The sequence below is a fragment of the Mustela lutreola genome, chromosome 14 (assembly GCF_030435805.1).
Source record: "Mustela lutreola isolate mMusLut2 chromosome 14, mMusLut2.pri, whole genome shotgun sequence".
In the NCBI taxonomy this organism is placed as follows: domain Eukaryota; kingdom Metazoa; phylum Chordata; class Mammalia; order Carnivora; family Mustelidae; genus Mustela; species Mustela lutreola.
This window is the reverse complement of record NC_081303.1, coordinates 13,910,324-13,936,032: the sequence shown is the minus strand read 5'-3', so window position 1 is coordinate 13,936,032 and position 25,709 is coordinate 13,910,324. Positions and strand designations below refer to the sequence as shown.

General features: G+C 37.3%; 1 protein-coding gene across 6 annotated transcripts in view; it reads right to left on the bottom strand.

The window, feature by feature from the left end:
- Positions 1-25,709, bottom strand: part of RPS6KC1 (ribosomal protein S6 kinase C1) — a 187,052-nt gene that overhangs the window by 34,794 nt on the left and 126,549 nt on the right. For all 6 annotated transcript variants that reach the window (XM_059144988.1, XM_059144987.1, XM_059144990.1 and 3 more), the window contains 2 exons: positions 8,164-8,211; positions 6,786-6,918 (listed from right to left, as the gene is read on the bottom strand). In XM_059144988.1, the coding sequence (XP_059000971.1) occupies positions 6,786-6,918; positions 8,164-8,211 (181 nt within the window). The remainder of the gene's footprint in view (positions 1-6,785; positions 6,919-8,163; positions 8,212-25,709) is intronic.

The following is a 25,709-nucleotide window of genomic DNA, read 5'->3' as shown; positions in this document are numbered from 1 at the left end:
ATCGGGTTATAAAAAGATGACATCTTTCCCAGTAGTTTGAAAATCTTTTAAGAATAAGAGTCTATAAATATTAGTATCATTATTTTGGGTCATGCTTCCTTTCTGCTTTAAAACAAATATATGGTCTCAAAAAAATTAAATACAAAAAAGAACAGAAGAGAAAAATTCAAAATAATACAAATCTATTTATAATAATAGAATACAAATACAATAATAACACAAAACTATTAACTACAGGTGCCTGGGTGGTTCAGTTAGTTAAGCATTTGACTCTTGATTTTGGCTCAGGTCATGATCTCATGGGTCATGGGATATAGCCGCACACTGGGCTCCATGCTCAGCAGGAAATCCACTTGGGCGTCTCTCTCTTCCCTCTGTCCTACCCCCATTCATGAGAGTACACTCAAGCACTCTCCCTCCCTCTCTAATAAATGGATAAATCTTTTTTAAAAAACACTATTAACTATTTGTACATTTATTTCCAGACTTTTTATTTGTGACTAACATCACATCATAAACATTTTCTAATTTTCATGAGACCATGAACTTCAGTGGCTATATAGCATAACCATGTGACAGACATTAGGAGGTATTTACATGTTCACCTACTGTTGGACATTTACCATGTTTCCAATCTTTTACTATTTTATAACTAAAATAATATGTACTTTTACATGAAGTACTTAACATGCTTGATAATTTCATCAGGACAGAATTCCAGAAATGAAAAGACTAGATCAAAAAGCATGAATATGTTTAATGCTTCTGATACATGTTGTGAAACTCCTTTAGCGATAGGCTATCCCAGAATCTTCTCCTATAAGCCTGTGTAATGCCATCTTCACAGCAACTTGCTTTTACTGAATGATAGCAAGCTGACCAATTTGTTTAGTCAAATATGTCATCTCCCTTAATTTCTATTCTTCTCATTATTACATAGAATTCTTAAATGTGATGGTTGGCACTATCTTCATAACATTTGTTCCTAACCTAAACAAGTACCCTAGAATGAATTATAAAAACTCTGCATTTTTCAAAAACTGAAACTGTTTTAGCCCTTCTCCATTCTTTGCTGGGTGCCAGTTAAATTTAAGGTTTGATATGGAACTATGGAAATAAAATTTTGGTCCTATCCCATACTTTTTTTCAATGACAAAATCATGAAAACCACAAAACTTCTAAGAAATGTCCTTTGACATTTCTAACCCACAAAAGCTGAGTGTGTTTTACTTTCTATCAATTAAGATCAGGCCTAATAGACAAACTTACACAAATGTCAACAGTATAATTGTAATTATTATTACAATTATAATTACAATGTTATAATTATAACATTAAAAACATTATCTTTTAAAAAAATCTCTCAAAATATAAGTAGAAAATACCTAACATATTTATAATCTTTTTTTTTAATTTGACAGACAGAGATCACAAGTAGGTAGAGTGGCAGGTAGAGAGAGAGAAGGAAGCAGCCTCCCTGCTGAGCAGAGAGCCCGATGTGGGGCTCGATCCCAGAACCCTGGAATCATGACCTGAGCCGAAGGCAGAGGCTTTAACCCACTGAGTCACCCAGGAGCCCCCATATTTATAATTTTTAACACTTCAGAAATATGAATGACACCTTTATAAGCCTCACTGAAGCACATAAAACTTAGAGCTATTAGCTATTTTAAGCTAATGAAATCCACAATTCATAAAGTTTAATAAAGACTCTTATTAAATTTTAATTTATTGGTTTTCTGAAAGACTGCAAAGAATATTTGTTAAATTTGCTTGACCAGAATTAGGACTTGACTTTAATATGTACGACAAAATACTGCTGGAACAATGATCAAAATCATTTTTTGAACCAGCACTTCTGCGTCAAGAAATGCATGCTATAAATAGTTCTCAAAAAAGAAAACAAAAATACACAGATATACAAGAAAAAGTACTAGAAACAATTTAAATACCAATTATTAAGGGAGGAGTTAAATAAATTATAGTATCAGTACAACCAAATATTCTTTATTCAAAACAGCAAGAGCAACATTTGGAAATACACACAGTTTACCAGGTGCCAGGCACTGAGTGCTTTACATAGATCAACTACTTAATCCTCCCATCAACTGTATGAGGTAAATAATTATCATCCTTATTTTATAGATAAGGAAATGGAGGCACAAAAACATTAAACACCTTGCCCAACGTCACACAAACTAATGTAGTCTGGCTCTAGAATCCTTGTTTCTAACCACTACACTGGTCTTAATGCAGACCTATATGTACTGACAAGGAAAGCTGTCGAAGGTACATTGTTAAGATGGGGAAGAAAACAAGCCATAGAACAATTTGTAAGATCTGTTTTATTTAACCAGACATGTGGAAAGTATATGTTTATACACATTGGAAATTTTCCCCTATTTCTAGAGAGTGGAACTGGGCATTAAAGTGACTAAGAAGGAAGAATTTTTATTTTTACTTTATATACTTCTATACATAGTTCAAAAATATTACTTTATATATTAGTTTCATAAATTTTTTTGAAAAAAAAAAAAACCAGTTAATAAAAAGAGAATCATTTCACCCCTCGAGTCCCCAAGTGACTTGGTGCAAAACTCTTTCCCATCCCCTGCCTATCTGGTGTATCCACACTTGCAGGCATTCCTTCCAACCTAGGCATTTCACCTTTTCTCTGACCTCCTCAGTATCAGGCAATTATACACTGAGCATCTTCTATGTACCCTATGTACCAAGTATTCTCCTAAATGCTGGGATACAGATGATGAAAATGACATAATCCCTTATTCTTAGGAAGTCAAAGTTTTAATAATGCATGTGGCCTGCACTAAATACAATTATTTTCTCACCTTGTCTTCTCCAGAGTTAAAATAAGGGATTCATTAATAGGAACAATAAACATTTTCAATCTCTCTCCTAAAATCCTGCCTGGTATATCCAAATGCCTACTCAGTGCCACCCGGACATTTCAGAAGCATCTCATACTCACAGGTCCAAAACTGAATCCCTGATTTTTTCCTCTAAATCCACCCCTCCGATAGCTTTCCCCATCTTAGTAAATGGGAATTCCATTCTTTCAGTTCTGTGAGCCGAAAACCTTGCAGGCATGTAAAGCAGAATCATGTCAGTTCTAACTTCAAAATAGATTCAGAATCTAATGACCATTTCTCACCACCTCTACCACTAACACTTTGTGCAAGCCACAATTATTTTCAACTGGATTGCTGCAAAAATGTTCATACTGGCCTCCTGCTTTTGCCTTTCCTCCTAGACTACATTTTCCACAAAGCAGCCAGAGCGATCCCTATCTTGTCATTCCTTTGCTCAATATCCCTCAACCACCTCCTATCTAGTCAGAAGAAAAAGCAAGTTCTTGGAGCACCTGAGTGGCTCAATCAGTTAAGGGTCTGACTCTTGATTCTGGCTCAGGTCATGATCTTGGGGTTGTGAGAACAAGCCCTGTATTGGACTCCACACTGGGGCATGGAGCCTACTTGAGATTCTCTCTCTCCCTCTGCCCCTGAATCCCTCCCTCCATGATCGTGCTTAAAAAACAAACAAACAAACAAACAAAAAACAGTCAAGTTCCTAAAGTGGCCTATTAAGACCACAGAGGATTTTCCCACCTGCCTCCCTACCTCCAAGCTCTTCCCATTCTGCTCCAGCCACAGTAACCTTGCTATTTCTTATATGTCACCCACACTCTTGGCTCCAAGTCTAATTGTTCTCCCTTGCTGAGATGCTATTCCCTCACATACCCACAATGCTCCCCCCTCACTTTCTTCAGGTCACTGGCCAAACATCCCTTTCTTAATGAAGTGACCACTCTAGATAAAACAGTAACTCCCACCTCACCCCTTCAGCATCCCCTTTCCCCTTCTTTTATTTAACTTTCACCACAGAACTTATCTCCATCTGACACGTATTTGCTTATTGTTGGTTTTGCCTCTCGATGCTAAGCTCTACGTGGGCAAAGTCTCCATCAGTTTTGTTCACTGCCATGTTAGAACTGAGCCTGTATCCCAGTAAGCACCAATATATTTCTGACTAAATGAATTAAAAGTGGAAGGAAAATGAGTCTGAGAGATTTACCTGAATCTTGAATAGTCCTGTAACCATAAGGAAGCTAAAGTCACACATCATAAATATTCAAGCATTCATAAAAGAGAAAACAACTGTTCAACACTGATTTTTAGGAACAGCTATTTACACATATAAAAGCAATGTGTGTATGATATATGCACGACTTCTAATTCACATTAGTAACAAACACGACTATGTAAAACATAGCAAACCGCCCATGATAAAGTTCACCTGATTGCTCACGGTAAAGCCAAAAAAGTTGCCTATATTCTTCTCTCCCTGACTTAGAATCTATCACAGATCCCAGAGCCTACCCTCAAAGCATAGCAGCTAGAACTCCAGAACGCCATGCCATCATCAGCTCTTGTCTAGACCATGCACTGACTGATTACTATTCCTTGCCCTTTATACAAAAGTCAGAGCGATCTTTCTTAAAACATAAATCAGATCTCGCCACTGCTTTAGAGATCCACTGGTTTCCCAATGCACTTGAATAAAAGTCAAAGTCCTTTCCCTGCAGTAGAAGACTCCTGCCTATTTCTAGAGTCTCATAGATCACGACTGCCCTCACCTACTACACTCCAACCAAATGGTCTCCTTTCTTGTTCATGTTTTTGCCTTTTTGCTTTTGGTTTCTTACACTGATGCCTGTACCTAGAATGTGCTTCCCAATTTCATCCAAATGGTTATTTCTTCTGTCATTCAAAACTCCTCTTAAATGTTGCCTTTTTGGAGCAGGCTTCCTTGACTACCTCAACTAAAGTAGTTCCCCAGGTGTTCATTTTTTTAAAGCTCACTTTGTTAGAGACCAGTGCACTCCCTATTATTCATCAGTATTATCAAGCTTTTGGTTTTCTGTTTGAAAACTCATCACAAGAATGTAAGATTCAAAGGGGCAAGCTCTCTTGCTGTCTTGTTCACCAAAGAGAGAGTCTAGTACATAATACATGCTCAATAAATTTGCTGAATATTAAATGAATGTACAGTTCCTACTTGCACTGTCATATAATATCTTTGTGTTATAAAATCTTAAAATCGAGCAGCAGACACCTGAAATCAACAGTCAAAAAGAGATCCTCCCCCAAGTTTAAATAATCCAAGAGAAATTCAAAATCATGTAGCCATTCAAAGCCAGCTGAGGCCAACAATAAAGGAAAAGAAGCTTGGTAAAGATAATCTAAATCTAGACACATGGCTTTCAAAAAGATTATAAAGATTTTCTCAATATTAAAGTAAAATCAGTTGAAATATCAGCTTTAAGGGGTATCAGAGAAAGTGAGAAGATGGCAGAAGAAAAACTGAAGTGTGTTCTGGAGAAGGAAGAGAATGAGCAGGAAGAAGCTGCCAACAGCAGAGGCAAACTAGAATCGAAAATTTGCCACAGATAATCTCCAACATGAATAATCCACACTGGGTAATAGAATATTGACTATAATTACATTCATCCTACTGACCTTGTTCTAAATTATTATGGATTATTACTACGCAAGTTATTTTGTTCCACACCAGAGGTGGCTGTATTTCGCTATCAGATGACATGACCTCTAATTCAATAATGTCTGTAATGCACTGGTATCCTCAGATAAAAGCTGTCTATAATGTCTGAACAAAGGTGAATTAGTTATCCAATTCACACACGCAATTAACTCTCTTAATACCTGAGAGACCATGGAGCCCCTTCTGAATTTCCTATTAAATACTACATATGGAGGTCTTCCCTCCATCTGTAGTTATCTTGTGCTGTACTTCATAATAAACAATATTAATAGTTTATTGCCCCCGTCAAAAATCTTGCATTAGTTATCATAAAGACCTCATTCCACGAAGCAATGACTCATTTTCCTGGGAAAAATGCATTAAATTCAAATGTCATGCCTATTAGTAAAACACAACAGTTCTTTATTCTCAGTAATGTAAAAATAAAAATAACACCTTGGTGAAACATGAGAAATAACTGAAATTTTTTCACTATTTTAAAAATACCTCTTAAGGCCAAAAGCCTATATTCATTATGTGGATTTATATTTATATGCTGTATTCAGTCATTCTAAATAAAAGACTATTTATTTAAATTCAGGTATTAAAGGGCAAAACCAAATCAAAACAGTACTTTTTTGCCACCTGTTCCCTCTGCCATGAGCTGAAATTTCACCAATAGTTTGACGGCAGAGCACCAGGCCTCTGCTTTGTACCCATATGTGATGCCAATGGCTGTATTCGTAAAAACCCAGATCAGAATAACTAGGTAATGTCAAATGTTAAGCAAATACCCATGCATTCTAAAAAAGGAGGTAATTAATTAATTCTTCAGGGGATGCTTTTTATTTTCGTTATCTAACATTAATGTATCCTTTTAGCAGAGAACAGAGAACAAAATAAAATCCCTAAAATAAAACCTAGCTCTTTTAGCACACATTCACCTTAACGTGCTCATCACAGTAGCTCAATTCTAGGAGAAAGTAAGTTGTTATGTGTATCTAAGAATGTTACTGTAGTTCAAATAAAACCTCCTGTTCACCTGGGGTTGTCATTTTCCCTGACAACTCAAAGAGAATGGAGGACAGAGGACGGTTTCTTACATGGGTTTCGTATGTTTTATCTGCCCATGCAATGACAGAAGTAAAAAAAGGACATTACAGACACTGAAAAACTAAGGAGATGACACTCTTCGCTCTGTAAACAATTTTAAACCACAAACTAACCTTCTGCGTGCTGCAGCACAAGAAACACGGACTCCTCAGAAATGATGTACTTGTGCAGACACACCATGTTGGGCACGCAGCGGGGGATGATGGTCTTTCTGTTCCTGCTGTATTCACTGCTTTTCCTTAGACCCTGACAGAGAACAAAAAGGTCAGTTGTACCCTCAGTTGCCTTTGGAGCCTGCTGTGCTCTGTGTTTATCAACCAAACTAATCTATCCGAGTTACTCTGGGCTTCAGAGAAACCACTCATCTGCTGCTCTATGCCCCTCAGTCCCTGGAGGCTCTGCTGATGGCATCTGGCGTGAATCCAGAGAACGGAAGATGCCACAAAGCTGCCATTAAAATCAATTACGTGGGTCAGTGTTTTTATTAGAGATGCTCTCAAACTAAGTCATCAGGATGACACACAGTTATTTCTCTATGACCTTTTCTTAAGTTTTATTTTACATATATTATCTATCTCTACCTTTAAAGCAGTAGACACTGTGAGATGATTCAAATTTCTGAGACACAAAAGGTATTCCTAGATTAAACAGGCGATTTGAAAATTTAATGTCAAAAAAGTATAAAGACTACTTTAAGTTTCTCCAAAGGAACAAGGTGTGGGTAGCGTCTGGTGTCAAAGCCTGGTTTAAAGATCCGGGGAAATGCCAGTGATAAAGGAGACGTGCAAAGAAATTCATTTCAGTATATGTCAATGTGACTTATTGCCATGCGGTTAGTAAAAGAAAAAGTATCTGAAAAAGAAATATAAAACTCATCTGAATGATTATTTCTAGATGCTGTGGGAATTGTTCAATTAGGATATTTTAGAATAGGTCCTGTCACAATCCATTTCAATTTTGAAATTACAAATCCAGGGTTTTTTCTCTCCTTGTTCATTTAGTTAGAAATTGTTATACAAAGAAATAAAATTGAATTTAGTTTAAAAAAAAAAAAAGAGAGAGAGAGAGGACCAGGGATATAGATAACTTTCCCAAATACCTGAAACAGAGACTTACAGGCAAAATTACAGCTCTTTGGGATATAATCATAATCAAAGGTACAGTTGTGCGCAATCTTCACAAATAATACAAAATGTATTAGAGATGTGTTTAAAGTACACACTATATATTTAAACAGCAGGGGAAGAGTCTTCAACTTATTCAAACTATTACCTCCATACTCTATGACCTACAACTCTTTTTAAATGTATGCTGTATTTATCAACTCTGATAAAGAACAGAAAGTAAAATAAATATAGATCACCACAAATATAACACCCAAATATAATATAACACCCAAACACCCAGGAAAAAATATTAAATTTTTTTTCTTTCAAAAGCATAATTTAAAGATAAATGCCTAAATTCATTAAACATACAAATTCTACTTACTTTTAAAATGAATGTCTGTTCTGTCCTTGTGTCCATTACAAGTAAAACCTACACAAAAGATATGAGTAATAATTTATTCACAGTACAATGAAACATTGACTTGTACACTTTTGAAACTATACTTTAAGGGTTTGGGGATAAATGCTGGAACTGAATCCACCAAAATTAATTTTTGAATAGGTGTTTTGTGTTTTGTTTTTTAAGCCACCAAATCACAGGATTAACAGTCTTATCTAAGGTTTTATTATAGTTTCCTTTTCTAAAAATTCCCTATTTTAGAAACATTTCTATGTTTTCCTAGATTTATTTTAAAATATATTGCTTAAGGGGCACCTGGGTGGTTCAGTCGGTTAAGCATCTGCCTTTGGCTCAGGTCATGATCTCGGGGTCCTGGGATCAAGCCCCATGTTGGCTCCCTGCTCAGTACAGAGTCTGCTTCTCCCTTTCCCTCTGCCTCTGCCTCTCCCCACCCCTGCGTGTGTGCATGTTCTCTCTCTCTCTCAAATAAATGAATTCTTTTAAAAAAAAATGAAATACATTGCTTAAGTGGAAAAATTATTTTACACAAAGAATTTTTCCTCATGGAACATATATGGTTAAGAAGAAGTAAAAAAAAAATTTACAGACATTGCTAAAGTCTCAATTTTCTTCTTAAAATCCCTTATGTAGAAACGTGGTATAATGTGATCTCAATAACTCAAGCTCCAACTTAAGACCCCCTTTTGGTACTGCTTATTCATCCAAAACTCATCTGAGCTCCTTTTTCCATCAGCAAATCCTGTCAGCTCCATGTTCAAAATGTATCCAAAATGTGAACTCACTTTCACAGCTACTACCCTGATTCGAAGATTTTCCTGGATTGTAACACTGGCCTCCCAACAGATTTCTCTGCTTCCTTATTTTCTGCTCTATGGTCTATTCTCTAAATAGCAGCCAGTGTTTTCTTTTAAAAACGCAAGTTACATCACACCACTCCTCTCATTCAGAAAAAAAAACCCAAGTCCAAAAAATTACCTCAAGACCATGCATGATCTCACACACTGCCCCCTCAGACTACCTCTTCCCCGAACCCATCTTGATGGATAGAAGGAATGACTAGAGATAATTATTCTACCATGTTATTATTTTACTATTTTGGAGACACAATAGCAGTTGGCAAACTTTTTCTATAGAGATCCAGACAGTAAAGATTTTTGGCCTTGCTGGCCCATGTGGTCTCTGCTGGAGCTCTTCATCTTTGCCACAGCAGCACAAAAGTAGCCACTATCTGCAATGGGCCATGTCCAGAGTATTTACATCAAAAACACCTACAAACATTGTAAAGAGGGCTTTCGGGTTCCCCTCCAGATTGCTGAGAGTCAAGGATGAAAAAAAGATGTCAAGCTTGGGAAAATGAAAGAATGGTGAGAAGATGGGGGACCAGCCTGAGGAGAAGACGGTAAATACCATGTTGGATATGATGAATTTGAAGCGATGGTGACCACCTCATCTTTGAACTTCCTTAATAAGTGTTTGACCTACACTATGTAAGTCTTCATTTAAATTCAGCTGAATATTCCCACAGTTGCCTTCTGAACTCACCCCTTCCTCTTGTCAAAGCCCTGTCCCCACTAGAAATAAAACCAAACCCTGTTTCTCCTCCTACAGTACTGAGTAACACCATCAACCATGTAACACCTCCACCACCAAAAAGCTCCCTCAGTCACTATGAATTTCCCCTGTCTCCTACCTTCATAACCAGTGACCAAGTCTACTAGCTAAGTATTTCTATCTATCTTGTTCTGTTTACTCACCATGTTCTATACTTTAGCCATCAATGTTAATTCTCTCAACTACCTGATACCATATTTCTGCCCTTTCTACTCTAAAAGTGAAGACATTAAAACTTCATCTGCAGAAGCTATAATGGAAGATAGTAACAGCATCTATCATTTGTGAGAATTTCAGTGAAGTCACCTTTATAAAAGTGTTTGCGATAGCCACTGTTACTATTATTGCTATGGCTGTTACTGCTGCTCCTCCTGACATGTTCCCCTCCACCCACCTGACCCCACCCTCAACCTCTGCCCCTTATCAAACATGTACTCATCCTTCCATATTCAGCACAAGAAACACTGATTCTCTCCGTTCTTTGTTCTCCCACTGTATACAGTACCAACCCCTTCCATTTGATTTTTTGTTCACGTGCCTATTTCCCAACCAAGTTTCAAGTTTTTCATGGGCATATTGTAGGCAGAATAATGGTCGCCAAGGATGTTCATACCTTAATCTCCAGAACCTATGAATATGTTATGTTCCTGGCAAAAAAGGACTTTGCAGATGTAATTAAGGTACAGACCTTAAAACAGATTATGTTGGATTATCTGAGTAGGCTCAATCAAATCCCATCAACCCTGAAAAGCAGAGAACTACCTCTGGCCAGAAGTGGAAACACAGAAATGATACCGCAGAAGGGGAAATCAGAGAGATTTGAAGTATGAGAGGGATACACAGTTGCTGGCGCTAAGATATAGACACCCACATGTCAGCACTGGGGATGGGCCTCTGGGACCTCATAGGAAAGCATGAGAAGTAGCAGACAGCTTCTAGAAGCAAAGACCAGTTCTTGGCTGATAGCCAGTAAGGAAGGGTTCAGTCCTACAACTACAAAGAATTCAACCAATCCAATGGAGTGGATTTTTCCCCAGACCCTCCAGTAAGGAACACAGCCCTGCCAGCACCTTGATTATAGTCCAAGGTGACCCATGTCAGTCCTCTGGTCCAGAGAACTTTGACATAGAGAAAGACAAATACATGACTTCACTCAGATGTGTAATTTAAGAAACAAAACTGATGAACATGGGGGAAGGGAAGGAAAAGTAAAATAATACAAAAACGGAGAGGGAGGCAAACCATAAGAGACTCTTAACTATATGGAACAAACTGAGGGTTGCCAGAGGGGAAGGGTGTGAGCGGAGGAGGTAACAGGGTGATGAACATGACGTAATGAGCATTGGGTGTTATATGCAACTGATCAATCACTGAATTCTACCCCTGAAACTAATAATGCGCTATATGTTAACTAACTTGAATTTTTAAGAAAATCTAAAAAAAAAAAGAACTTCAACATAATACATTTAGTTGTTTTAAGATGCTAAGTTTGTGGTCATTTGTTATGACAGGAATAGAAAACTAATACAGGGCAGAAACTATATTTTTTCCAACACACAACACATCCCTCTCCCATGGTAAATATTCAATAAACACATGTGAACAAATCTAGATGTAAATGTTTAGAAGACACATGTCAATACGTGAATAGAGCTTAGAAATAAGTCGGAACTAAGCACTTATATTGGGGCATCCTCCATCACGATAACATCTAAAAACATGAAACCATACCTCTGATGTTGTGCAAATTACTTTATATCTGGCACGATGCTGGGTTTCAAAGAACTAAATCATATAATGAGATAGGTATATATTTTTTTCCTTTTGTGACTGGCTTTTTTTTAAAATTAAAATATAGCTTACACAAGATTATATTAGTTTCAGGCACACAACATAGTGATTCAACAATCATAAACACTACGAAATGCTTACTACAATATGTGTAGTTACCATATGTCACCATAAAAAGTTATTACAATATTATTGACTATACTCTCTATGCTGTCCTTTCTATTCCTGTAATTTATTTTATAACAGGAAGTCTGTATGTCTTAGTTCCCTTCAGCTATTTCGCCTATATCCCTCTCCACCCCAATCAGACCTCCTCTCTGGCAACCACAAGTTTGTATCTCTGTAATTGGGAGTCTGTTATTTTTTTGTTTGTTCATTTGTTTTGTTTTTTAGATTCCACATACAAGTGAAATCAAATGGTATTTGTCTTTCTCTATCTGATTTATTTCAATTAGCATAATAGATCATCCATGTTGTCCTGAGTGGCAAGATTTCGTTCTTTTTGTGGCTGAGTAATAGTCCATTGTTTATATGCAGCACATTTTCTTTATCCATTCATTGATAGATAGACACTAAGTTTGCCTCCCTGTCTTTTTTTTTTTTTTTTAAGATTTTATTTATTTATTTGACAGACAGAGATCACAAGTAGGCAGAGAGGCAGGCAGAGAGAGAGAGAGAGGAGTTAGCAGGCTCCCTGCAGAGCAGAGAGCCTGATGTGGAGCTCAATCCCAGGACCCTGGGATGATGACCTGAGCTGAAGGCAGAGGCTTTAACCCACTGAGCCACCCAGGTGCCCCCCTATCTTGGTTATCATAAATAATGTTGCAATAAACATACAGGGTACATGTTAATCTCTCAGTGTTTCCATTTTCTTCAGGTAAATACCCAGCAATGGAATTACTAGATTATATAGTATTTCTATTTTTAAATTTTTTAAGGAACCTCCATGCTGTTTTCCACAGTAGATGTACCAATTTACATTTCCACAACAGCTCATCAGTGTTCCTTTTTCTCCACATGCTCACCAACACTTTGTATTTCTTATCTTTTGGGTATTAGCCATTCTAACTGGAATGAGGGGATACTTCTTGTCATTTTGATTTCCATTTTCATGATGAGAAGTGCCACTGAGCATGTTTTCTTATGTCTGTTGGCCCCCTGTACACCTTGGGGAATATGTCTATTCGAGTCCTCTCCCATTTCTTAATCAGATTTTTTTTTCAGTGTTCAGTTGTATGAGTTCCTTATGTATTAGGATATTAACCCCTTAATCAGATATATCATTTATAAATATCTTCTTCTATTCAGTAGGCTGCCTTTTCATTTTATTCATGGTCCCCTTCTCGTGCTTGAGCTTTTTTAGTTTTATGTTGTCCCATTTTCGTTTATTTTTACTTTTGTTTCCATTGCCTGAGGAGACGATCCAAAAAAATATTGCTAAGGCTGATGTCCAATAATTTGCTACCTACATTTTCTTTTATGAGTTTTATGGTTTCAGGTCTTAGATTTAGGTCTTTAATCCATTTTGAGTTTATTTTCATGTATGGTATAAGAAAGTGGTCCAGTTTCATTCTTTTGCATGTGGCTGTCCAGTTTTCCCAACACCATTTATTAATAGACTTTCTTTTCCCTATTGCATATTCTTGCTTCCTTTGTCATGGATTTATGGACCATATAAGCATGAGTTTATTTCTGGGCTCTCTATTGTGTCCTATTGATCTGTTGTTCTAATGATTGTCTATTTTTGTGCCAGTACTTTACCATTTTGATTATAAGAGCTTGGAAGTATAGTTTGAAATCTAAGATTGTTATACCTCTAGTTTTATTCTTCTTTCTCAAGATTTCTTTGATTATTTAGGGTCTTCTGGGATTCCATACATACTTTATTATTATTTGTTCTAGTTCTGTGAGATATACGTATTTTCATAAGGACTGAATTGAAACTATAGATTTCTTTGGGTAGTACGAACAATTTAATAATACTAATTCTTGTAATCCATGGGCACAGTGTATCTATCTTTCCATTTATTTGTGTCATCTTCAAACTCTTTCATCAATGTCTTAAAGTTTTCAGAGTAGAGGTCTTTCAGTTCTTTGGTTAAATTTACCCATAGGTATTTAACTCATTTTGATGCAACTGTAAATGAGATTGTTTTCTCAATCTCTCTCTGTCGGTTGTTTATTAGTGTATAAAAACACAACAGACTTCTCTATACTGATTTTGTATCCTGCAACTTTACTAAATTCATTTATTAGTTCTAATAGTTTCTTGGTGGAGTCACTAGCATTTCCTATATGCAATATCATGTTATCTGCAAATAATGATTTTTACTTCTTCTTTACCAATTTTGATGCCTTTTATTTCTTTTTCTTGTCTGATTACTGTGGCCATCTAGTAGTAGGTTGAATTAAAATGGTAAGAGTAGACATAGTTGTCTTTTTTGTGCCCTTAGAGGTAAAGCTCTCAGCTTTTCACCACTGTGTATGAGGGCAACTTTGGGTTCTTGTCATACACAACCTTTATCATGTTGAGGTACTTTCCCTCTATACCCAGTATGTTGAGAAATTTTTTTGTTTTGTTTTGTTTTATCATGAATGGATGCTGAATTTTGTCAAATAATTTTTGAGAAGTTGGTATATTTTTATTCACCAATTTTATAGATGAGGAAACAAACATGAAACTGTTAACTTGTCCCCTTTAAATCCTTTAAAACTTTAAACCCCAGCAGTCTGGCACCAGGGTTCTTCCTCTGTAACTGTTAAGCTTGAATTTGTTTGAATTTGAATTTATGTTTGAATTTGAAAATTAGACATAGCTGTAATATCAAGGGTACATAAGACAACAAATAAAAGTGGAGGGAGAAAAGTACAAAGAAAACCAGAAAATATAAAATGGTTCAGGTGTCAGGGAAAGAGAAGACTTAAGATGACAGTTATCATCTGTCCTAAACCACGAAGGAGGACTGAGAATCCACTACCGCTGAAGGCAGTTAGGAAACTGTCTGTAACTTCCAGTACTGTATTATGCTGTGAACTAGTGCAATCAAAGCTAGCCTGCTCTGCATTAATAATGGGTGATAAGAAAATGGAGATAACATATAAATCTTTCAACAGAAAAGTATGCCAAAAGAAGGTAAAACATTAAAATGAAAGAGTTAATAGGATAAGCAGGTTCCAACTATTTTCAGATAGAATAGATCAATTCTCCCCATAACTTCCCTTTGAGCTATATTCATCACCAATGTTGAACCTCCAAAGCAAGGAAACACATTCAAAGAATGTGAACCTTGAGATTTAAATTAACATATCATCTGTGCAAAAAGAGGCACTTCAGCCCTCTCTCTGAAAAAGAGGGTTCAACGAACCTCAATTGAGCCTGCGAAGAAAAGTAGTGCTCCTTAAATCTTCTTTGTTTTTTATATCAAGTTGTGACTCTTTTAAACCACTCACCAGAATGCCAGTCCTACTTAAATAAGATACATCTATACGAAATAGAAAACACTTCACCAGGTAAAAGGTATGGAAGATGTACAAAGGAAAGAATTTCTTCTTCCTAACAGAAACCTCTTAGCTGGCTTACCAGAATACACCTACATAAATTAGGAGTGATATCTCTTTGTTGATCTTACTTCGCCATGAAGCATGAAGTGGATCAGATAAAAAGGCCAAATTAAGATCGATAAACATGGCTTGGAAGTACTGCTCTATTTACATTTACTTTCTTCTCCTACCAAGTTTGTTTGCAACTAGACAACGTTCACATTGAGGCAATAAACACAAGAACATATGTGATTTTTTTTTTAAATGTGCCCTTTGACTGTCAATTTCTCCCAAACAGGTGTTGGCTAAATGATTATAAATTGGCCTCTGGATACACCTCTTCAACTGAGCCGTACAGGGCTGGTGATAATATAATTAGACCTAAAAACATCAGGCTGGTGAATGCTTTCCATCTGTTTGGCAATAATGTTTAGTTAACAATAGTCTTTAAAAGAAGCACCTTCAACTTCAGTTCTTAAAGTTATTTATAGAGCCATTCTTAACACACCAGCACTCCTGCTAACAAGAGCTTTAGCCACTTGGAAATTATTAGCCATACGGCTGTATACAAAGAGAAACGACTGCATTTAACATCTGTAGCTTTCCAAATTTACACGCTTCAACCTCATTTAAAGTCATTTCTTAATGAACAGTGCTATGGCACTGCATTAATATTATAGTTGCATGCACAAAGATCATAAGAAGCCAAACATTTTTTAATGCCAACAGTAGGCTAGTCTGTAATGAAGCTGTCAGCATAAAGGACAAAATAATAGCTTCTTTAACCCTCAAACAGAATTTGTTCATTTGTGGACTAGAACACATCAATTTAAAAACTGCTCATGGGTTTGCTCACCTTTATAAAGACAAAAATCTAATTTGGTACTAATTTGATACAATTGTCTTTCCAATAAAAGGCTCCTAAAACCATCTTTTACTTCATGATAAAACAAGTACTATAACTAAAACTGTCATGAAATAATTACCTTAGATAGCATACCTTATTGAGAGAACACAATTAATGTATTTCTCCCTTTCATTTTTCACACTCAGTTATCAGCACTCTATTAGCATATGGTCCAATAGAAAAGATTATTCCATCTTTGCCCATAGTAATATATAGAATGACTGCCTCTAACTAGAGGGAAAAAAGCAGACAACTTATCCCTTAAGAATTAGCCTCATCTGCTCTTCACTTCTACCAGCACAATGAGACTTGTCCACTCTTCTTTCTAAAGGTGGCAGGAAAAACGCCAACTGATGGTAGTCTGGGGTTTTTTCTCATGATAGAATAAAAAAGCCTGATACTTAACTAGGTACCACTTTAGGGAAGACAGGAGGGGTGGGGAAGTATATCAAAGACATCAAATGATTATTTCTTTTAAACATATGAAGGATAAATTTGGAGAAAAGGGAGAGATGCTACTATAAAGACACTATACTGTCCTTGTGGTAATGAAGAGCGAAGACTTCCCTCTGGTGAGGATTAAGTGTCACTCTTGAAACTTTTTACATTTTCTTTTTTTAACAGACAGAGAGAGAGTGCGCAAGCAGGCAGAGTAGCAGGCAGAGGGAGAGAGAGAAGGCCGGCTCCCCGCCAAGCAAGGAGCTCGATGTAGGACTCGATCCCAGGACCCTGATCCTGGGATCAAGACCTGAGCCAAAGGCAGCCGCTTAACCAACTGAGTCACCCAGGCATCTGTACATATTTAATTTAAATGCTGACATCCAAAGTATGAAAGTCTCTAAAAATAACTTTAGCTCCGATTCCTTTAAAAAGAAAGACTGCATGAGTAATTTGAGAGAACATCTATCTCTAATTTGATGCCAAGTACTTCACAGGACTCCGGAACAATTAATAAAGGTTTAAAAAAAAAAAAAAAAGAAGTCTACAGAGGTCATCACATTGGATAAACCCAGCCTTTTCCTTAATGATACCACAGTACTATTCATGTTTGCTAGATATAATCTGAATGGACTTCAGTTATGCAAGCAATACTATTGGGAATTCAGACATAAATAAACATAACAGCAAAGAATGGGAACAACATAATAAAGAAGCCAGAGAAAATACAGAAGCCCAATTCTGCAAATTAGACAGCTTTTCTTAACAGAGTTTCAGATAGATAAGATTATACTCACTGTACTCTGTTAAAAAAAGAACTTAACCATTAAGTTATTAACTAAACTCATCTTGGCAGCATTACCAGAACTAATAACGTTACTCTTCTGCAAAAATGGTTTTAAGCAACAAACCCAGAGCACTGAATCTCTGCTTCTCCCCCACTCTCACCAATACCATGTGATGATAATCAAGTTATTTATATTTACTGCTAAAAACCCATCTCATTTCATAATATTCAAACTGTATTTCCACTTACTTAATTCCACACCTTTTTCTCATGAGAGAGCTCATAAAATTCCAATTACTGAAAACAAGAAATAGTCCTAGGTGACCTTTAATACCAACAAGCCCCCACACTGGGCCCTAACTTTCTCTTTCCTTGATACCAGAAGGCAAGCAACATTCCTTGTACCACTGTCCAGCAACTCCAAAAGCACAAGATGTTGAACCTACAGCTTTTGTCCATCAGAAGTTACGGTGACAAGAGCATCAACATGAAGAGACCGCATAGAAGTGTAAGGGCCTATTGAGCCAGAGCAGCTCCATCCGGTTAAACAGTGATTTTGTTGTTTATGCAGCAAAACTTACACTGACCCTGCACCCCCCTCCGCAGGGAACTTACTTAAAAACAAGTCCTAGAAACCAGTCCCAGGTAACAAAGCCCAAATACAAGGGTGGGTCAAGCTGGGTGGACGTATCCAATCAGTGGGGGTGCATACGTCTCCCTTGCTACCAAGGAGTAAGGACCCCGCCCTTTGGGTGCCAATTCTGACCAAGGTGATAGGCTAGTTCAAATATCTACTAGGGTAATTCAATTAGCCACCCATGTGTGACCTAGCACGACTGTGCAAAGAGCTTTCTCTGTGTGTTACAATCTCATTGGCCACCTGTGTGTGGCCAGGCTCAACCACATGGCCTTTACTCTATGAAAATTAATCTGTGAGGCTGGGAGGGGTTGCCTCTTTGTAAGAGACGGCCCTGGCCAGTCAGTTTGATTCTCGATGCTTGGTGAGAAATAAAGCTTTGCTTGACCTTCACTTTGTATCAGTCTCGTTCCTTTGACCATGGACCCAACAGAAGGACTTCTCTCGTGCTATGCCATTAAACCCAATCTACTCTTGATGGTTATATGCTCACAGAAGTATTTCACTGATGAGAATCCCAACATGAAGAGTAAAATTTGACATGGATACTTACAACTTTGGTCTACAGAGTGTTTTTATTTTACTACTCTAAAGGATCTATGTTTAACAAAGCATAAAAGGTACCCCTAAGATTTAAGGAAAACAAATCCTTACGGGTCTTACCTGTGATTTAATTGTGCTAGAACTTTCAACATGGCACATTATCATGAAGTAAGTGAACAAACAAATCCAAAGAAGATTTTGCTTTGTGGACTGATGGCAAAGTTAAAAAAAATCACCAACCAATCAGAACACACTGAAATATTTTTTTGAGGCAGACTGCGTTCTTGAGGCTTCTGTATAATCTAGAAATCTCTTCAACGGTGGGAAAAACCAAATCTGCTAGGATTGTATATAGTACTGAAGATTCACATTTCTCACTGTTAAAATCCAAAATACCATAATTCAAAGTATACTTAAGTGTTTATAGGATCACATTTAACTCCTAAAAACACCTATTTCAGTTTATCTAGTATCTGTCTTAACTACAGGCAAATTGGGGCAGGAAAAGGGAGAAAAGAACTACATTAGGAAATGCAAGCGACACAACTAAGCTGGTAAATAACTAATTTCTCTATAAGAAAACAACTAATTTTAGATTTCTTTAAATGCCCAGACATTTGCAAAGGTTTTAGTATGCTAATTTTTTAATTAAAAGATATTTCAGCAGTGAAAGCTCTTTCATATGCACTACTGATTCTTCATCAAACGCTAACTTTCCAACTTAACACCAGTATAGCCGGTGGCAGCCTGAAGGTTTACCATCTGCTGCTACCCAAAGTCACTGTGGCCACCTTCAGAACATATGCATCAAAGCCTGAAGATAAGAGACGGCCTAATACTGCCTAAGTCAGCATAAGGGGTATGACGAACCCAGAGGCAGGCAACAGGCACGCTACCAGAAAATACAGAACATCATGAACCATTAGTCACCTCTTAGAATACGTACCCAAGGTCACAGGGGACTCTAGTGGGTGAACAAAAAGACAAGGGAAATACTTCTCTTAATGGGACTGACTTAAGAAAATTAAGTAAATGTGACTTTTTCCCTTAAAAGGAGGGGGTGGTGGTGGGTTAGTCATATTTAAAGTCACCCAAAATTCTATTCAAAATAAGCATACAATGAATAAAATGAAATATAAGAACTAAGGTGTTTTAATCAGTTTACAAATAATAATAAAGGATTTTTTTAAGCAGTCATAAAATAAGGGACTTTGTTCTGAAAAGTTTGCTTTCTAGGTACCATCATATACATACTCCAAATTTACTCAGGGAAAATGTACTTTTTGAGATGCGGTTTAATAATATCTACAAAATAGCAATTAAAAACCCTGATTTCTGGCTACCCAAAAAGGGCGTTTATTTTGATTCTACTGATGAGGGAGCAGAAGGCTGGCTGAAGACAAAGCTGACACCCTGCAACCGCCCCCCCACACACACACACTCCAGGGTGGGACCTGTGTGACATTCATCCCACCTGTCTTCCATGTTCATGCCTTGCTAGAGAGGGAAAAACAACCTTAACTCAACCATCTTGTAGGTCCTCTTTAGCATATGAAAGTTCTCTAGAAACCTCCCATTTTCCTTACCTCTGCCAACCCGGATGTAAGTTATCAGCCACCCCTCACAGCCCCCCCCCCCCCTGTGCAGCAGCTCTTTCTGCCCATGGGCCCTGTCCCCCTGCTTGAATAAACCACCATTCTGCACCACAGACTGCTCAAGTATTCTTTCTCAGTCATCAGCTCTGGACCTCACCCCACCGAACCTCCCTAATATTCCAAAACCCCATCAATCACTGTTTGCCACAATATTCCACACACAAACAAAATATTGTAGCATCTTTTAGAATATGAAAAACAGGGGTGCCTCGCTGGCTCAGTGGGTTAAAGCCTCTGCCTTCCGCTCAGGTCATGATCCCAGGGTCCTGGGATCGAGCCCCGCATCGGGCTCTCTGCTCAGCAAGGAGCCTGCTTCCTCCTCTCTCTGCCTGCCTCTCTGCCTACCTGTGATCTCTGTCTGTCAAATAAATAAATAAAATCTTAAAAAAAAAATATGAAAAACAGATAATCTCAAGAATCTGGCTATATTCAATCATGATAGTGGATAACCAGCATATATTCATCTTGAAACAAATGGACCAATAGAAGTTTTCCTGTACATTGTCTTTGCTTTCTGGAGTTTGTGAGGATTTTTTTCCACATTTTAAATTCAGTCAGAAAAATCGATACAGAAAATATTTTTTAGAAAATAATACCAAAAGCATCTTGTAATTCTTGGCTTTAAAATGGCAACAGATGCATCTGGTTTATAGTAATTCTAATCGTAATCCAGATTTTTAAAAATTCTTCAGAGCTTCTGTCGGGAATTAGTTATAAATTAATTTAAAACTAGGACATTATTAAGTATTTATGTACCACAAGAACTGTCATAATGAGGCCCATTTGTCCTGCCCTCTACTTAAACTGAATATGGCCCTCATATGTTGGGTGCAACTATCTGTGGTCTCCATAACCTAATACAACACTGTATTGTGGAATGCCCACCCCCACCGTGAACTCAACTTAGACCTTTGTATACTTAGTAACTTCAATAATAATCATGGTGATTTTTTAGAGAATCATAGCTTGCCATTGTGATAGCTAAAAATAAATGCTACCAGAATAACTTTGTCTTGGAAGGTATGTTATGAATATATTATGAATCATAATATTAGAAAAAGAAAATAAGCACATTTTGGGGGTGCTAAAACAGATTTGCAAATATAAGTTAATTTATTCAAAATGCAAAGGCCATTCATTCCCATATAGTTTCATTTCTTCAAGAGGAACTGAAATAGGGGTGGCAAAGCTTACTTTCTTTGATAGACTATTGTAAGGATCAGAAAAGATTAAAAAAGACTCAAAACATGTTTCTCCATTTCCCATCCAGAAGTCACTTGGCCAAACCCCAGGATTATTCATTTTTAGCAAATCCCTAACTCTGGTCCTACCCTAAAGCAATGCAAAATATGCGTTAGTCTCTAGAAAATAATCCAGGGAGTAATTACTTCAACCACAAACATAAACTCTTTTATATTCCTATCAGTTAAATGTCAATGAATATAAGCCATTCCTCAATGATGTCTCCTAACAGGAATGTGAGATTTAGTGAACAATAAAGTTATCACAAAGTATCTTTTGCATATATATATGAAAAAAGTTTTACTTTGTATAATTTTTCAAATCCTAGGCCTATACAATCTATCACTTCAGAAAACCTGTTTCCAAAGGACAGGTGTCTTTGTAAGAAAACTGGATATAAATATAGCAGAATGCAGAATATAAAAGATAGAAAAATTGGGTTTAAAACAGACACGTTGAAGAGCTAGGAAAAACATCCACTTAGAAGGCTCTTCTCAGATCCAAATGCTTTAAAAGCTGGATCTCTACACCTTTGTCATTCTCATTGTGATTGTCTGTTTTCTGTTTTTGTGAAGTGACTTGCCCAAGGCCACAAAGAGATTATGCAAAATAGAGGTTAAAACTCTAAACTTCTGGGTTTTCAGGCCCAAGTTCAGCTTGTGCCATTCAATTTCATAATGAAACCATTTATTCTATTTCTCTGGTTTGAATTCTTAAGTTCACCTGGGATAATGATAGGACACTGTTAAATTTAGATGAAAATTCAATTAAAAGTACAGTCTGTTGTGTTTAGCTGTAGATCCTTCCATTTCCATTTGCTAGAAAAACCTAATACTCGAGTGCTGCTATTAACTATATCCATTCATACTCTGCTTTAGTATTTCCATTCTACAGCCAGATAGGCTCTATAAATACACTCAAATCAATTTACAGGCCCTGAAAACTGCAATTAAAAAAGGAAATATGTCTACATAGTTTTTACAAAGTGCTCAGAATCGGTGCAATATGTACCGAGAAAGTTAACAGAGGCAATCTTATAATGGCAACGACACAGAGGCTACATCTTCAAGTCAATCAATACATATCCAACTAAATTGCCAATGTCAAAGGTAGTCTGACTCCAATTCAGAAGAAAATGCCTCAAGAAAGCTTTAAATGCTATTATTTTTAAATGGGGGTGGGGTGGGGTGGAGGAGACCGAGGGAGAGAGAATCTTAAGCAAGATGTGCGCCCAGCATTGAAAGAACCCAGGGTTCAATCTAAGGACCCTGAGATCATGACCTGAGCCCAAATCAAGAGTCAGATGCTTAAATGACTGAGCCACCTGAATGCCCCTTTAAATGTTTTAAATGAGCTTTGTACTTCTGTAGCAGATGGAGCTGAACTTCTAGTACTGATTAAAATTTAACAGTATTTTCATATGACACAGGAAATTTATTTACTGTAAGAATACAAGGCATCGGGACACCTGGGTGGCTCAGTTGGTTGGACAACTACCTTCGGCTCAGGTCATGATCCTGGAGTCCCAGGATCGAGTCCCGCATCGGGCTCCCAGCTCCATGGAGAGTCTGCTTCTCCCTCTGACCTTCTCCTCGCTCATGCTCTCTCTGTCTCTCTCTCTCAAATAAATAAATAAAATCTTAAAAAAAAAAAAAAAAAAAAAAAAAAGAATACAAGGCATCCATGCTCTGAAAAATTCCAAAATGTTTTACAGCACCTATGAAATACAAAGATACAACAGTCATTCTGAAACTGACAATTTCCTGGACTACAAAAAAGTACCCTGCCAATCATCTACAGTGTACACTGCAAGAGAAGGGAAGGCAGAGGGAAGCACAAAGCGGAGTATTTTGGTGATTTTCAGTTCAAACTACCCTCTTGCTGTGATCCTGCAGGTATAGTATATTGTGAGGTGCAGACTCAGAGAGTATCTGAAATCTTAAAACACATCAATTCTTCCTTTTTTTCCCCCCTTTACCACTATTCAACAAGTGTTTACTACATCCTTACTGCATGGACAATGTTGTATGTAGTTAGGCATGATCAGAGAAAACAAAGGGATAAGAGAGTCCCTGCGCTCCAGCACAGGTTAACAATATATCTAAGACAAATAAGTCATAGAGGAGAAAAATAATATAGAACTGAACTCTGAGCTTAATTCAAAGGCAGAAAAGATGAGCACAGCTTTATGGAGGTAAGCTTCCGCTAAGTGTTGAAAAATGGACTAAATACGCACGGACAAAAAGGAAGGGAAGTTAGAGAGAGCGAGCATGCTCTCGGGGACTCCCACAGCCATGCATGTGCTACGCCTTCAGACTGGAACACTCTTCTTCTTTTTTTAAGATATATATATATATTTTTTATATCTTTTTTTAAGATATATATATATATATATATTTGACAAAGATCACAAGTAGGCAGAAAGGCAGACAGAGAGGAGGTAGGGAGGCAGGCTCCCTGCTGAGCAGAGAGCCCCATGCGGGGCTCAATCCCAGGACCCTAGGATCATGACCAGAGCCAAAGGCAGAGGTTTAACCCACTGAGCCACCCAGGCACCCCTGGACTCGAACACTCTTCTGTGAGCTAAGCCTGACTCCTCCCTCCTGCTTTGTTCTACTTACTGAAAGAAGCCTCCAGAGAGCCCCAAGACAGGGGGCCCTTCTGTATACTGTCACCATTCCCTTAATGGACTTCCTTCACCCAAAGCACTTTCCACACTGGGTCGTAACTGCCAGTTTATTTATTTATATTTCCCACTGGATTATAAACTCTGAGAGGGTAGAGAAAAGGCATGTTTTGTTCAGCACTGTATGTCTGGTGGCTAATACCACATGTGACACAGAGCAGGAGCTCAGTAAATATTTGCTGAATAAATAAATAAATAAGGAAACAGAAATGGAAAAAAAATGCAGAGATATGCTGAGGAGGCAGGCCAATTAGAATAAATGATCTCCAATTTTTTGAGGTAATGGTAATAGGAAGGTATCATTCATTCATTGATTTTTCTCAACAATTTAATATACTGAGTATCTGTAATCTGCAAGTTACTACACTAAGACCCAAAATACAAAATTAAATAAGATACAGTTACTAAGCTGGTGTTTGACATGTTATAGAGATTGATTCTCCAAAGACATGTATCTCAAGCACAGTATTTAGGCTATATTTTCTGTCTAACAGATGTCTGTAAATACTGTGCCAAAATAAAAATGTTAACTTATTTTTAAGAAAAGAAGAAAAATTCTTGTTCATGTGAGGCATATGAAAGGACACTGGAGGCACAGAAGTAATATCAAACGCTATCATACAGTACGAACAAATGCTATGACAAGTAAGTTCAAGACATTAAAAAGACACAGCAAAAGATATTTAAATTGGACAGTACAGGTAACCAAGGGGGCCTTCCAAAAGAAAACAGTAATCATGATGAGATGAAATAAAGTGAGGAAGAAAAGCAAAAGTCTCTCTAGGCAGACAGGTACGTCATGAGTGAAACAGGATGCCTTGTCTACCCTGCAGGGTCCACCGTGCTGTAACCAGGAGAGCACGTCCTGGTGGTCTGGGGGCAGACTAGGGGGCAGTGGTGGACAATCTGACAATCAACAGAGAAAGTACTTGGGGGCACCTGGGTGGCTCAATGGGTTAAACCTCTGCCTTTGGCTCAGGTCATGATCCCAGGGTCCCAGGGTCCCAGGGTCCTGGGATCGAGCCCCGTATCAGGCTCTCTGCTCAGCAGGGACCCTGCTTCCCTCTCTCTCTGCCTGCCTCTCTACCTACTTGTGATCTCTGTCTGTCAAATAAACAAAATCTTAAAAAAAAAAAAAAAAAAAAAAGAAAGAAAATATGAGCTAGATCAAATCACAAAGGTCTTTGAACGCTTAGCTAGGAAGTTAAAACTTTCTCCTAAAAACTATGTGAAGGTATTAAGGATTTTTAAGCAAGAGAGTTTTTACTTTTAGAAAGATCATTTTTCTCAAGATCAGTTTTATGAATTATTCTGGCAGCAGTGTTTACGATGAACTGGAAGAAAATCAGACTAGAGGCAAATGACAGTCTGTCTTAAAAGGGAGATAAAGAAAATAATGTAAACCTTTAAATTCACAAATAATTTGGGATGCCTAAATTTTAATTTGAAACACAGCTGAAGGAAAGATTGGTTAGATGTAAACAGCTGCACCCAGGGGGTACTGGGTCAACCTCAAATGATTACTTTAGCTGTATGTCACCCCAGGACTCTTTGTCCTATTTTTTTTTTTTTTGAAAAAATTTGTTAACAACGTAAAAAAGTTCAACAAAGACATGCTGGTCCAAATAATGGATGTTATGAGGTGTGAGAAGGGCTATATAATGTGTTAA